This window comes from Onychostoma macrolepis, chromosome 08 (assembly GCF_012432095.1).
Source record: "Onychostoma macrolepis isolate SWU-2019 chromosome 08, ASM1243209v1, whole genome shotgun sequence".
Lineage (NCBI taxonomy): Eukaryota > Metazoa > Chordata > Actinopteri > Cypriniformes > Cyprinidae > Onychostoma > Onychostoma macrolepis.
The window spans coordinates 3,533,519-3,547,756 of record NC_081162.1 but is presented as its reverse complement, the minus strand read 5'-3'; the positions used below and the strand labels follow the sequence as shown (position 1 = coordinate 3,547,756).

General features: G+C 35.9%; 1 protein-coding gene across 10 annotated transcripts in view; it reads left to right on the top strand.

The window, feature by feature from the left end:
- The window catches only part of prdm16 (PR domain containing 16), a 241,007-nt gene that overhangs the window by 50,015 nt on the left and 176,754 nt on the right, over window positions 1–14,238 (top strand). Inside the window, exon 1 of one of the 10 annotated variants that reach the window (XM_058785349.1) lies at window positions 3,786–3,951. The exons of the other annotated variants lie outside the window; for them this stretch is intronic. Within the exon in view, the coding sequence (XP_058641332.1) occupies window positions 3,939–3,951 (13 nt within the window). The 5' untranslated portion in view covers window positions 3,786–3,938. Of the gene's footprint in view, window positions 1–3,785; window positions 3,952–14,238 lie in introns of those variants that run through there. 10 annotated transcript variants of the gene reach the window in all.

The following is a 14,238-nucleotide window of genomic DNA, read 5'->3' as shown; positions in this document are numbered from 1 at the left end:
GCATACCCACAATCCTCTGTGTGTTGTGCACATTGGAGGCCCACCCTGACCTAATTAAATGCTGCTGGATAACAGTCAAGTCATAAGCACAGCTAGCCTGGGCTTTTACAAAAGCTCAACTTTAACTTAAAGAGATTAGACAACTTTTGCAAGATATTAGCTGTTCAAAAATGAGAAAAATGTCCCTAAGCCTCTTGAGCGTGAGGGGTGAGCAAACAGGGGCTCTTTTGTTCCCGTGGAGGGGCCGGGCAGTGCCGGGCAGGGGCCTGGCTCCGAGTCGCTGTGTGCGGGACCGGGCAACACTGCTGATCCCTGCCCCTGTAAACCCAATCAGCTCCGGGAATTAGACAGGGATTAGACTCCAACCTACCAGCACAGCACTTGAAAAAATATAAGGACCGGGGAAGGGGGTGTTCGGCCCACCCAGGAGGTCACTGCGGTAGCGAGAGGAGGCGAGTGACGCAACATGAGAAAAGGGAGGAACATCGAGACCAGAAAATCATTTGTACATTAAGTCACACTTATCAGTGTGTGGATGTGTTTCATTAGAAACATAATGTCAAAGCAAGTGGCTGCACATGCTGCTTCAGCTCTTCTAATTTCACCAAATTTGCAATGATTTCTAATGTGGTTTGATGAATGATCGTCAGTTTCTCTCAGGTTCTCACAGGTGTCCTAGCAGAGTAAACAAAGGTGCAGTTCATCACTTTAACTTTCAACATACTAGAAACACTTTACAGTGCTGTCTCATTAGTTGAACTGAACTAACAGTGAGCAAACGGTTTGTTCAAGTATTTATTAATGCTTGTTAATGTTAGTTCATTGTTAACTTTTCATTCCCCAATTGCAAGTCACTTTGTATAAAAGCGTCTGCAAAATGCCTAAATGTAAATGTAAATGTTAATTGTTAGCAGATACAACCTTTGATTTTAATAATGTATTAGTAAATGCTAAAATGACCATTAAATTAACTAATAAATGCCTTAGAAGTATTTTCCATTGTTAGTTTAATGAATGTAGTTACAAGTATTACAAAGAGTTACTAACACATTTTACCGAAACAAAGTGTCACAATACTTTTGAACAGCAAATCAATTGTTTTCTCATTTAAAACTCGTTTGTGTGTAAAGTGTGCTTGACTCCCGCATGGTTTGATATTTTGCATGTAATGCAATGACAATCAGTGTACATTATACCTATACTTTTTGGCACCTCTAATAAAAATGTAAACAAATGCATCAGTAATACTTTCAATGAAGATATTGTAAACCACAAGGAAATGCCATATATTTGAACGCATCATCTTTGGATAACATATTTTGGTAACACCTTTCAATAAGGACTCATTACTTACCATTCAAAGGTTGGAGGTAAGATTTAAAAATAATAATAATAACAAAAAAAAAAAAAATAAAAAAGAAAGTAAGACATTAGTATTTGTTTTTTTCAAGGATGCATTAAAATGATAAATTAAAGTGACAGTACATTTATTATGTTAAAACAATCTAATTAAAATAAATGCAACTGTTTTTAACATTAGTAATACGAACCATTCTTAATGACTGAGCACCAATAATAATTGATAATAATTAAGCAATAAATCAGCATATTAGAATGATTTCTGAAGGATCATGATACTGAAGACTGGAGTAATGATGCTGAAAATTCAGCTTTTCATCACAGAAATGTAATAATATTTCACAATATTACTGTTTTTACTGTATTTTTGATTAAATAAATTCAGCCTTGGTGAGCATGAGAGACAACAACATAAAAAAAAAAACATTAAACAATCTTAATTATTCCAAACTTTTAATGGTACTCCAGTTCATGTTAACCAGTGTATTTAACTAATCTTATCAAATGGAACCCTATTGTAAAGTGTTACACATATATTAATTTTTGCTGTCACAACACATAAAATATATTCCAAAATAGAGCAAGAAATCCGAACAAATGGCTTTTCATCAGGTCAGACGGCTGGAGAATGTGATATCTCTGTGTGAATGTGATAATCGATGAACTCAGAAAGCCTCATTGTGGCCTCGCGTCAATCTCTTTCTCTCTGCGGTGGGCGAGCGGAGACAGATAAAGACACACAGATGCTTTGGTGTGTAACGAGGCCTGGCCCCTGTCATCACAAACCCCTCGTTGTGCCTGTGCAATCCTCACACACACACACACACACAGTGAGATAGAGGGTGGCTAGACACAGCAGCCATGTGAGGGGTGTCATATGGAAGAGCTTTAGTCCCTGTATCATCCTATCAAAGGAATGCTGCCTACGCCTGGATCTCCCACAAAGCCACCTCATGTGTGCCAGTCCAGAAAGGTGCAGGGGACATTGCCACTCTACCAGCCCACCGCAGAGACACACACACACACACACACACACACACACACACACATCTGTGTGCAGGTCATCCTGCAAGTTTTAGCCTTTACACATGACCATTTGTTCTTTATACACTGTAAGAAGTGGTAACACAATTTTTACCTTAAATAACTAGTGCAGTCAGATTCAGTCAGATTTAAACAGACGTTTTAAACTTAACCAGTTAATTTAGATCTTACCATACAAAGCACAATTATTTTATTTTATTTTATTTTAAATATATTTAAAAATATAAAATTTTATAAAATATATAAAATATAAAAAATATAAAATTTTAAATAAATATATTTAAAAATATATTTTATACAGTCTGGGGTTTAAAAGACAATATTCAGTAATGCCATTATTTTGTGGTCGGATGAGAACCAAGTTTTATTTGAGTTTATAGCTAAATCAAGTTTGTACAATAATCATAGTTGATGCAACACTGACAGTTATCGAATGACTTGTAACAACACTGAACTTAATTGATCTGAATAATGACACTGTTTTCTTCTGTAGAAACTGAAGTTTTCATAATTGATAAACATTTGACAACATTATTACTATTATTGTAATGTGAAGCTGCTTTGAAACATGCTCACATGCTATAGTTTCTATAACCCTCTGATCATATATGTTATTTAGTTTAAAACAATGTATTTTAAAATAAGTTCTTAAACATTTATGGTTTTATATAGGTTAATAATATTTTAGCTATTAACTTTAAATACACTGTAAAAAAAAAAGCAACCAGCTTCAGCAGATTTTTGAGCTTGCTCAACTTATTTTTGTGGGAGATTCCCAAATTTTTGTTGTATAAACTTAAAACGACAAGTTGAGAAAACTCAAAAATCTGCTGAAGCTGGTTGCCTTAAAATTTTAAATTGGCTCATTTTTTTTTTTACAGTGTATTTAAAGTTAGTAGTTAAAATATTATTAACCTATATAAAACCATAAATGTTTAAGAACTTATTTTATTTATTTTTTTTACAGTGCAGATTAAAGAGTTTAAATATATTTTTTAATAAATGCAAACACTAAAAAAAAAAAAAAAAAAAAAACTTAATGCGGTAAAATCTAAATTAACTGATTTTTATTTATTTTTTTCAGTGTATGAAAAACTTTTTTCATACACTTTTTTTTTTTTTTTTCTGTTTTAAAATATTCTCTGACCAATTTAAGCATCCTGAAATGTTGGAGCTATCAACAGTTAAATGAAGATAGAGCTGAAGTCATCTTACGCGGACAGACAGGCACTCAGGTCTGAGGGCCCCAGCTTGACTCTGGGCCCTCTGTGTGCCTGACCTCTGAAGTGTCCTTTCCTTCATCGCGTCGAGTTCCTGCACCTCTGCTATCTGCTGCACATTCTTTCACGTTAGCAGCATCACCCCAGCGGACAGCCTCTTCACCAGCCTTATACACCCTATCTGAGACTCTCTCTCTCTGTGTGTGTGTGTGTGTGTGTGTGTGAGAGAGAGAGACAGCAACTATCTTGGGCTCTCAGTTAATTGGTAACCAGAGTTTTTGAAAACTGGAAGAGTTTTGAACACGATCGTAGATCATGTCTGTATTCGGTAAGTTTTTTACTGCTTAATTTTGGATAAGGAGTGAGTTGTGAGTCAGGCAATATTTGTTGTATAGCTGCAGTGTGAGAGTTTTGCCTCTTATGAGTTTAATGTATTTCTATTTATCAGGAGTGAAAGTTTTATAAGGACAAGATATCATTATTATCCTTACATATACTCACCGGTCTTTATTAGCATCATAAAATGATCAAATTCAACACTTCCGTTCAGTTTGTCTTTTATATGTATTTTTATCTCAATGGCATAACATATTATTACACAGTATAGTGATTTATAGTTCAAGGACATCTTCCATTTTTCCTTCTATGACAGTAAAATCAATATTTAAGAGGGAAATGAAATGACATTTGTTTTCCAGCTCTGTTTCTCTCTGTTCCTCCCACACGTTTGCTGTGTTTATCTCTGTTGGTGGCTGCATGTCACATGCTTTGGAGGGTCATTCATATTGTGTCGTGTGGGCCTGTTCAATCTAAGCGGAGTTAGTCATTCTTCATCGTCTTGTTAGGTCTGTCCTCCTCTCTCTCCATTCGACTCACCTTTAACCTCCACTCCACTACTCATTCTGCTCATTTTCTGTTGAGCTCTGATATCTGGGGCTGGAGTGGGTCTTCAGAAAGGCAGAGTTTGCCCCTAAGGCTACACTTCATCACTTCAAACAGTAAAACAACAGCATCCTTTTCCTTTCATATGTCATGCGTAGAAACGTTATCACTAAACCTGCACAATATCATATATGGGGCTGAGCGTCAGTATAGAACTTCTTGCTAAATGGCAGATAATTATATGTGTGTTGTGGATGATGATGGGTGATATTGTATCTTTAAGTTAGAAACTGTACGTAAGTTTTGTTTAATATCCAATATCAGGCAATTTAATTTTCATTATTAACCAAGTGAATAATTCTAGAAGAAAACAGTAACATTGGCCTATACTGTATTATGGTTCATTAATCCTATTCATTTGAAGACCAAATTTGGACTTACAAATTTATTATAAAAATACAACTAAAAGGTAAAAAGTGAGTGCCTAAAGAAAATAATAAATCTATAATATTTTTAATTTTACTTATTTCCCCCCACAATTAAATATCCAAAACCAATATATTAACCAGACCAATATCCAATGCAGCAAGCAAATGAATAAATAAATACATACATACATACATAAATGTATAATGATAGGAAATATAAAAATACAGTACTATAATTTTTATTTATTTAAATGTTATATAACATATAATAGCGTATCAATGATACAAAAATAGCACTGCGACTGATGCAATAATAGTAATGATAAATACTAATACTGGACAAAAGAGATGTTTTTTTGATATATTGTGCTTTCTTAACGAATAGAATAACAATATTGGTTAATCCCATATCCACAAAACACTGATGCTGATTATCACTAATACCAATCACACTGCTTCTAAAACCAAACTTTAGCTGTGCAATTCTTAAAGAAAAAAAAAAAAACAAGGACAGAAGAGAGCGATAACATAGAGGCTGTTCCTTCAGTCCATTTTCACAGCCCTCCCCTCCTGTCCTTGTACCTTGATTCCTGTTTAATATAGAGACTGATGAGCCCAATTTGGCTGCGTTTCTCCCACTGCTGGATGATTAATAGTGCTGTAAGGTAGCATCGGGGAGCTGTCCTCTCCTTTGGCCCTCTCGTCATGCTGATAGCTCTGCCCCGCGCCCTGAATTGATGACAGAGGCTGGCCATTTGCAAATCAAATAGAGGGAGGCTGACTGTAACTCTGACACCTCCATGTCCCCTCTCTTTCTCTTAGTCTCTCTCCCTCGCTCTTCCGCCCTCTCGTTACTCCCTATTTCACTTATTTGTTAAGTGTCTCTCCCATTTGTTATGCAAATGAGACGGGTGAGAGCCGGGGGTACGACATCATCTCCAAAGCATGATAAATATTTGATCAGGCGTAATGGAAATTGTCAAGCCCGTCTAATTGTGTCACACATTATCTGAAGGGAAGTAGCAAATTTGGACATAGCCTTTGATCTGTCTCTCTCTCGTTCCTGTCTCTCTCAGCCGGCACATACGATTATTTGCCTTCTCTTTTTCTCCCTCCAGTCGCTACGTGCTACTCGTCTCTCTGCTCATCTCGTACAAGCAGAAAGCCACAGTTTAAACTCTCTTGTGGTATCATACGAACAAGAGAAGTTGTGACATTGAAATCTCCTTTTCCTGTGTGTTTATGCCCGGTGTCCCACACCGCTCTGTACTCAGACCTTTTTTTTTTCCCCCTTTGTGTTGTGCATTGCATCCTTTGCAATTTTGTTTTTTCCTGTTTGAGGAAATACGAGCCACACAGAGGCTGGCTAGCCTCTCTCTCTTGTGTTTTTAGATGCACCAGACAAGCTTTGGCTTACACTGTGGTGTTTATTACGAATAGATCTGACCGAAATGAAATTGGCCCTTTGTCAGTTAGACTATAAATTAGCCCAACTAATATTAAAGTCAATCATTTCAGCATTCAGAGTCATTAATACCACCATTTGAATGAGACAACTCTTACATTAAAAATTCATTTTTAATGTAAGAGTTTATTTTTTTTTTCTTCAGCACCAGAAAATACTATAAAATAACTCCAGCATTTTCGTATATATATTTTTTTTCAATAGTTAAAACCTATACGTCTTGATACATTGTATATTCTTGATACATTAAACTGAACTATATATATATATATATATATATATTTATTTTTTTTTTTTCTCTCGGATTTATACTGCTTGCAGAGCAATCAATCGATCAATCAGTAAGGTTACATCTAAGTAATACATAATTAAACCATTATTATTGACCAATTCCAATAAAACATTTTGTGTTATGGCAAATTGTTCCGTTTTTACTACTACTACTACTACAACTACTACTATACTGCTAATCATGATAATAACAACATTATAATTTAATTTATTTAATAAATGTAATGGTCTGTGTGTTCTATAAAATATATATATATGTACTGTATATATCATTCACAGCAATACACTAAGCAACACCACTGGCATACAGTTGTTTGATGCACTATTTGCTGATACCCCAAAGGTCAGTATTTCATAATACATTAAGGTTTGTAAAGGTACAGTATCTTGCTGAGTTTTCCTCCATGTCTCTACTCTCTCATCTGTGACAGTAGTCACTGTCTGAAACCTCTAATCTTTTCAAAAAAGACCAAACACGTTGATTAGTTAGGAAGGAATATATCAAATAGGAATCAGTTCAATCATGACTTGCCAGTTACACAAAATAATCAGGAAGGCCAACACAATAAAAGGACAGAAGATATTTATAGTTACACTCAACCAAAAATACAGTCCATCTTATTAATCTACAATATAATGTATTAAAATTACATATTAGGATGAATTTTAATAACATATATATTCTGAATGAAGTGGATCAAAAATGTACAATATGTTACAGCTGTGCTGATATTCAGTACAACAGCACTCTGTAGTTAACCATTATTGGCTGTTTTAAGCAATTCTGGGTTGCTTCTTCTGTTCTATTTTAAACCTCACTGCCATACTTAGCAAGCGGGCTAAAAACTGCCTCATGATTCAGACCTGATCACTGTTTTTTGACTCCAAACTGGAACATGCTCAGCGAGGAGGCACTCGAGAGGCAGGCGCAGCACTGTTGATGCCTCTGGCTGCGGTTAATGGCTGGGTTGTGTGCGCCGAATGCACTTTGTGGCAGTAAAGGTTGTGGAGTCTGCGCGCATCTGGCTCTTGTGTTACTTTCTTTGCTCGTCTTCCGCATGGCTCGGAGGCACGGGGCGAGCTACCTGCTGGATCTCAGGAGAGCAGTGGGATATTTATTCAGCCTGCGTCCACTCTGACCTCCTGTGCTTCCCCCAGCAATGGGATGTCTAGTCAGAGCGTTGAAACGAAATTTGCGGAGGTACCGCGGGGAGCGGCAAAGAGCTCTGAGCGCCACTGTCTGACGCATGACAAATAGTTGCTCTGCGCCAATTCGTCCCTGGAGAGGGACACCTTATTTAGGATGTCACGCGGTGAGCAGAGGCAGAGATAACAGAGACAAAGCAGGGGGGTCAGCTCAGATTACCTAGGAGACCACCTCCGTTAAAGGGTGCCATTTGTTCCCAAATCGACCTGACGACCCCCCTAATTACCAGCCAATTATCTGGAATTCGCTGCAATTCGCTGGTGCTTTAAACAGGAAAATTGCCTTTCATTCTCCGAACGCTCACCATGTCCCGCCTCTGTATCACCGCACGTGTAGCGCAGTCTCAGGTACGAGGCGTTATTTATGTGAGCGAAAACCAGCGCACTGCTGCTAATGAAGTCACATGCTCTGCTGAATGTTAATTAAGTGAAGGAACACGTTGCATCATTAAGCATTTAGGACATAGTGGAGTGCATTATAAAGGGGACCGTCCTAGTTAGCTTACCGTGATGCCTGGCCTGGCCTTTAAACAAAACATTATTTAAAAAACGTGATTCTGGAACATGGAAATGCATCTAGATGGTGAGAGTTAATGTTTTCAAAATGTCAACTATTTGTATAAAAACATACAATAAAAAAAAAAGTAAAAAAGCATGAAGGTCCACCTGTGAACCTAACCATCAATTTTTAGACTTGAAAGTACAATAGAAACTCTACTGTGACTCAAAATGTACTTTCACATTGTGTTGAAGTGTAACTTATATACATGATATATTTACAGGTGTCTGCAGTTATGTAAACATAAACCATTTTTGAAAGCTGCCGTTCTTGTTAAACAAGCTCTTAATCGCTATTAAAAAAAATAAAAATAAAAATGCAAGAACTCATTTAAGTGCAGCGAGTACATAATGACGAGTTCAGTATATGATTAGATCACTAACTAACAAGACAATTCTCAGCAATGCAGTTAATCAACTCACCTTGTATTTCATAAAGTATAATTTTGTAATTAAAACAACAACAACAACAAAAAAAACCTCTTGCCTTAAACACTTATATGGTTGAATGCAGTTTAGGTTCATTATGCAAAAATATTTGCCCACAGAAAGCCACCATTGACCAATCACTGTCATGAAGTTTAGAACACCATGTAATAAGCAAATTTGACATATAGCAAATGATGTTGAATGTGCAGTGTGTGATTTCTAGGCCATTAGCAGCAACAAACAGAGCCGCAAGATATTTTTTGAGGTCCCAAGTGGGTTGGACATAACTACATTGGCTCAGCCAATGGCATGAGTTTGGGGCGTGGCTACTGTGACAGGGTGAGTGTATGAAACTTGTCAGAAAACAGTCATTATTTTCATACCTGTTTGGTGCCTTTAGTAGTGCATAAAAAGTGCATATGTTTTTTTTAATGAAATAATTAAGGTCAAGATGTTGAATTGACCATCAGCTATGGAGTGGCACCATGCCGTCTCCAGCGGTTAGTGGTGTAGGTCCCCCGTTGGTCTGGCCACCCATCGGAGAAGCAGGTCAGGCCCCCTTTCCCAGAATTCTTAGAGCTGAGCCCATTGTTTGTCAGGCGTGTATATGGCATTGTGCTGTGAGTGATTGTGGCCTGAGCAGGTTCTCAGCTCTGTTCTGCAGGAGAACCGGTCACATTGTTCTTCATTGCACTTGTTACCATTTACTCTACTGCCACATCTGTTTTCCTGCTTCCTTCCCACAGCACAACATGATGACTTCCTCTTCAGACCTGTTTTTCTGCTCCGCGTGAAAAATAGTAAAAATGAGAATGAATTGATAGATTTATTGATTAGTGTGTGTGTGTTTGCCAGAAATTCCCCTGTCTGTTTTTTTTCTCTTTTGTCATAGTTTGACTACATTTCCATTTATAGTATGTAAAATACTGCTACTACTACTACTACTACTAATGTTAATGTTAATGCTAATGTTAATAATAATAATGATAATAGTTTATTCATATTATTCATCATCATCGTTATTATTAATATTATTATTATACCAGGAATATCAAACCAAATACATTATATGATGATGATGATGATTATTATTATTATCATTTTTATTATTTCTATACTACCAATTATTTTCTTTCCATCACTGCCTTTCTTGCCTCCTCAGACAAATCATTATGTCAAAACATTAACACAAAGCTTTATGGGACTTCATTTAAATTCCTGCTGTTCAAAACTCTCCACTGCAATCACTTTAGGAGACAGTATTTCTTTCAACTGCTTCATTTCTCCAGTGAAGCTTTCATTACAAGGATAAAACCGCTTGAGCAAATTAGTTTCCGATCCCTCTCGCTTCTCCTCTGATGTGATGTGATTTGTGTTTCATCACTCTCGAGGAGGACTAAGTGACCGGACTGACCACGCAGGCCTTCATCAGTCATAGAGGATCATATTTATGTTAGTGAGTTCTGACATTGGGATAAGTTTTCCTGGCTTATGTTTAAGTGGGCTTGAACATAAGTAGATTGACCCCTGCTCGCAACAGAACCAAATAAATGCACTTTTTAAAATGATCTAATTGAACCTGATGTTTTATTCGTTTAGTGCTCTTTCTTTTGTGCCAATAAAATTTGGATCACAGATTAGAGGTGTCATATAGAAGATGTTACGAAGGGAAAAAGTTAAGTAAAAAAAAAATTTTAAAATTAATTTCTGTAGTACGCCTATCATCACAAAATATTAAATTAAGAAATAATTGTAACATTTCTGCTGTTAACCAGCAGAGATTAAATAAGATTTGACTATAATATTATAGAATAATAAAAAAATATATATATAATTTACATAATGCACATTTAATGCAAGGTTCCGGCATTAGAAAAAATACTAATAATAAACTGTGCAGGATTTTTCTTTTTTTTTTTATTCAAGAGTTTTCACTTTGCAGAGTGATTTGGCTCGACTGGGTCTCTGTAAGAGTTCCTGTGTCATTTATCAGCCATATAGGCAGTGTAATGAAGAAAGCCTGGCTCTTATCTCTCATGGAGGGTGTATCACCCTCTGTGTGACATTTCTCATAGTCGCCTTTCCATGTAGTGGTCATTTCTCTATAAATGTCATTCTCAGCTGAGGTTATGATTTATGAATGTCAGGATAGGTAAGACGGTGGCTGTGTTCCGGCTGGTGTACTGGCATACTGCTCACTGCAAAGTTTAGTGTGCAGTGTCTAGTGGCGACTTAAAAATAAATGCAACATGTACTGATAGAGATTTGAAACAGTATTCTGCATCGCTGTCACATGAGGTCCCTTGTGAAGAAGAAATAGACTTTAGCATACTTTACTCCAGTACTCCTTATGGAAGAAAATTATATACTTTAAAATAATATACTTAGGCCTAAGTGTGAACTGAGTATAATGTTTTTGAACACTTAGCTGTGTGTTATTTACAATTACATGAAAATGTATACTAGTTTAAATTTCAATTAAATTTGTTTAGTTGAAGTCAAGACTGCATGTATGACCTATTGACTGTATGTAGGACTTAAGTGTATCTTTATGTATAGGTTAATTTCACAATTATTTCTATTGTCTGTTGAAATGTGGGCAAAACGTGCTAACATACGTACCGGCAAGCATTTACTGTAACTAAAATATTCTGTAATGCCATCTATTGAAACTTGTATGTTGTGTATTTAAGTATATTAGTAATTTCACATTTGTAACGATAAAGTTGCAATTTAGTATAGTTTTTAGTTAAAATGTAAACTTTTAAAAGTAATTTAGTTTAAATTATAAACTCGTTACAGTATATCAAAATGAATACAGTATATCAAAAAACACACTACAGTTATAATTATAATCAAGTATGTCTACTTTACATGTAGTATGTTAGTTAACACATTAAAATATGTCTCTAAAGTGTGACAAAATATTATGAAAACATAATGATTTAAAATGTACTTTAAAACTTTATTTCATTAATATCTGCATGTACAGTCGTTTAAAAATATTATTTTAAGTTTTGAAGAACACTACAAGTGCAGTACAATTAAGCACACTTCTTTTTCAAAAGGGGTCATTGTCCAGTAATAATGTTGGAAAAAAATGGTTGCCTTTTATTTTTATTGCAGTTATGTTCCATACTACTTTTTGAAATACAGTACTTTTTTTTTTTTTTTTAAATACTAGGCAGTATGCAGTATATACAGTGTCATATGCAGTATGATAGAATTCCATTCTGAGCATAGAAAAAAAGGAGGAAAGAGATGTCAAATTGAGGCTCATGTTACTTAACTCATGCCAGTGCATTGCATTGCATTGTGGGACACAGTATTTCATCTGTTGTATACTCCACATGTTGGGAAAAGTAGGTTACGCGGTCACTGCATGCAGAAAATGTGCAGCACACAGTGCTGAAGCAGTGCAGGATGGTGCTGGAGCTCCTGTATTGAGTGCTCAATCCTGGCGGGTCAATGAGGCAGAACGGCGTGATTAGACGGCCCAGTGCTGCGGCTGGCTTATTGAACGACCCCGGCTAATTCACTTGACCCGCTCACCCGAGTCCACACACATGAGAAGAGCAGGTGCTCTGTAACAGTATGTCAGTGTTCTGATCCACTGTGATGCCTCATGTACAGTAACAGTTAAATGTACTCCAGTATCTCTGCTGTGAAATGTAGCAGTGACTCTTTTTTTTTTTTTTTTTTGCCTTTTCAAGAAGGCAAAAAGAGGTCCTCTTTTGTGAGACGTGAGACAGAAGAGTAAATTCTTGTAGAACTTAAAGTTCATTTTGATATTTACATTTTCTTAACCATCTTTTAAAATTTTGATATTGCCCATATTTCTGTCATTTTGTCTAACAGGTACTGAGCCCTGTACATGACTTGCAGAAAATTTGGCCATAATTTAAAACGTCATTCCACTGACTTATTTACTTATTTCATTTTAGTAAATCATTACTAATTTGCTCCATTTTAGTATAAATTTTAGTTAAATTGTGAACATTATTTAGCCTACCTAAAATGAGGCAGCAATTTGTTGAAATCTAACTAAAACTAGGGAACTAATTAAAAAAGTATAGGAACAAATTCTTAATTCATAAGCACAGTTTTTTTTTTTTTTTTTTTTTTGTATTATTTCTTGTGTGGATTATTATAATTTTTATTTATAATACCCGAGGAGAGAGAGAGAGAGAAACTACCTTTACATTTTTACTATTATTTACAGAAAAAAATAAAAATCATTAGATGATATTAAAAGACGGAACTTGAGGGTCACAGTGAAGCCCACAAAATGCTAATTAATTGTCATTTTAAATCTTTACCAATCTTTGCCACTATCCTTCAAACCACTAGGTTTTACCCATTTGTCAACAAGAAGTTTTTAATAATTTAAAATGTAATATTCATATAATATTGCTTCATTTTTACATAAATATATGTTACACTGAATGACAATGGAACATTATTTCATTCAGTTTTTGACATTTTATTTTCATAAAAGTTATTTGAAACGTTATAGTACACACTGTTGTAATTTGTTGTAATGTAATTTGATGCGGTCAGCAAAATGGGGCGTCTCGTCTTTGACCCTCCAGTCGATTTCCCACCAACAGTGACTTCACTTCCTGGAGAATAATGTCATTAAGGAAATGGCTTTTGTTGTCAACAGTAAAACAGTATTTGTTTGAAACATTTCAGTTTTGAGAAATAAAGCAATACATGCAATTTTTCTTAATACATTTCCAGTTTTTCATATAATTAAAGCACCTGGATATGATAAAATATGACGAAAACCAAAGTAGTGAAATGGTATAATTCCATCTACGTTTACTCAACTGTTTTATAATGATAAAAGAAAACTAGTATGATTTCCATCTTTAAAAATTGTGAGGACTTTGACATTTTGAGAAAGAGAGCAAATTGGAGTAATGGCGGCTCACAGCCCCAGTGTTTCCTTCTCTTTGTATTCACTCTGTTTTTTCTCGCTGTTGTTTGCCAGTTTCTTCTTCTGCATCTTTACAACCCCCTCAACCACTACCCTCTCTCTCTCTCTCTCTCTGTTTCTCTGAAATCCCCCTCCTTTGCTCGCGTCCCCGTGCGCCGGCAGGTCAGTAGCATACTAACACTTTTGTCAGTGTGATTAATAGCATGCTGGATTGTCGTTAATTCACTGGCTAATGACTAAGAGCGGGGCCGGTCCAGGAGTAATCGGGTGATGTATAGGTGGGGAGTGCTCCCCGAGCCAGAGGTGAAAATCATTTCCCCCAACTCAGATACCGTCGCAAGCCCAACCAATGGCTTTTCCTCTTAATAAAAATTAATGCATTTCTCTCTTTCTCTCTTCTGTAATTTTCACTGA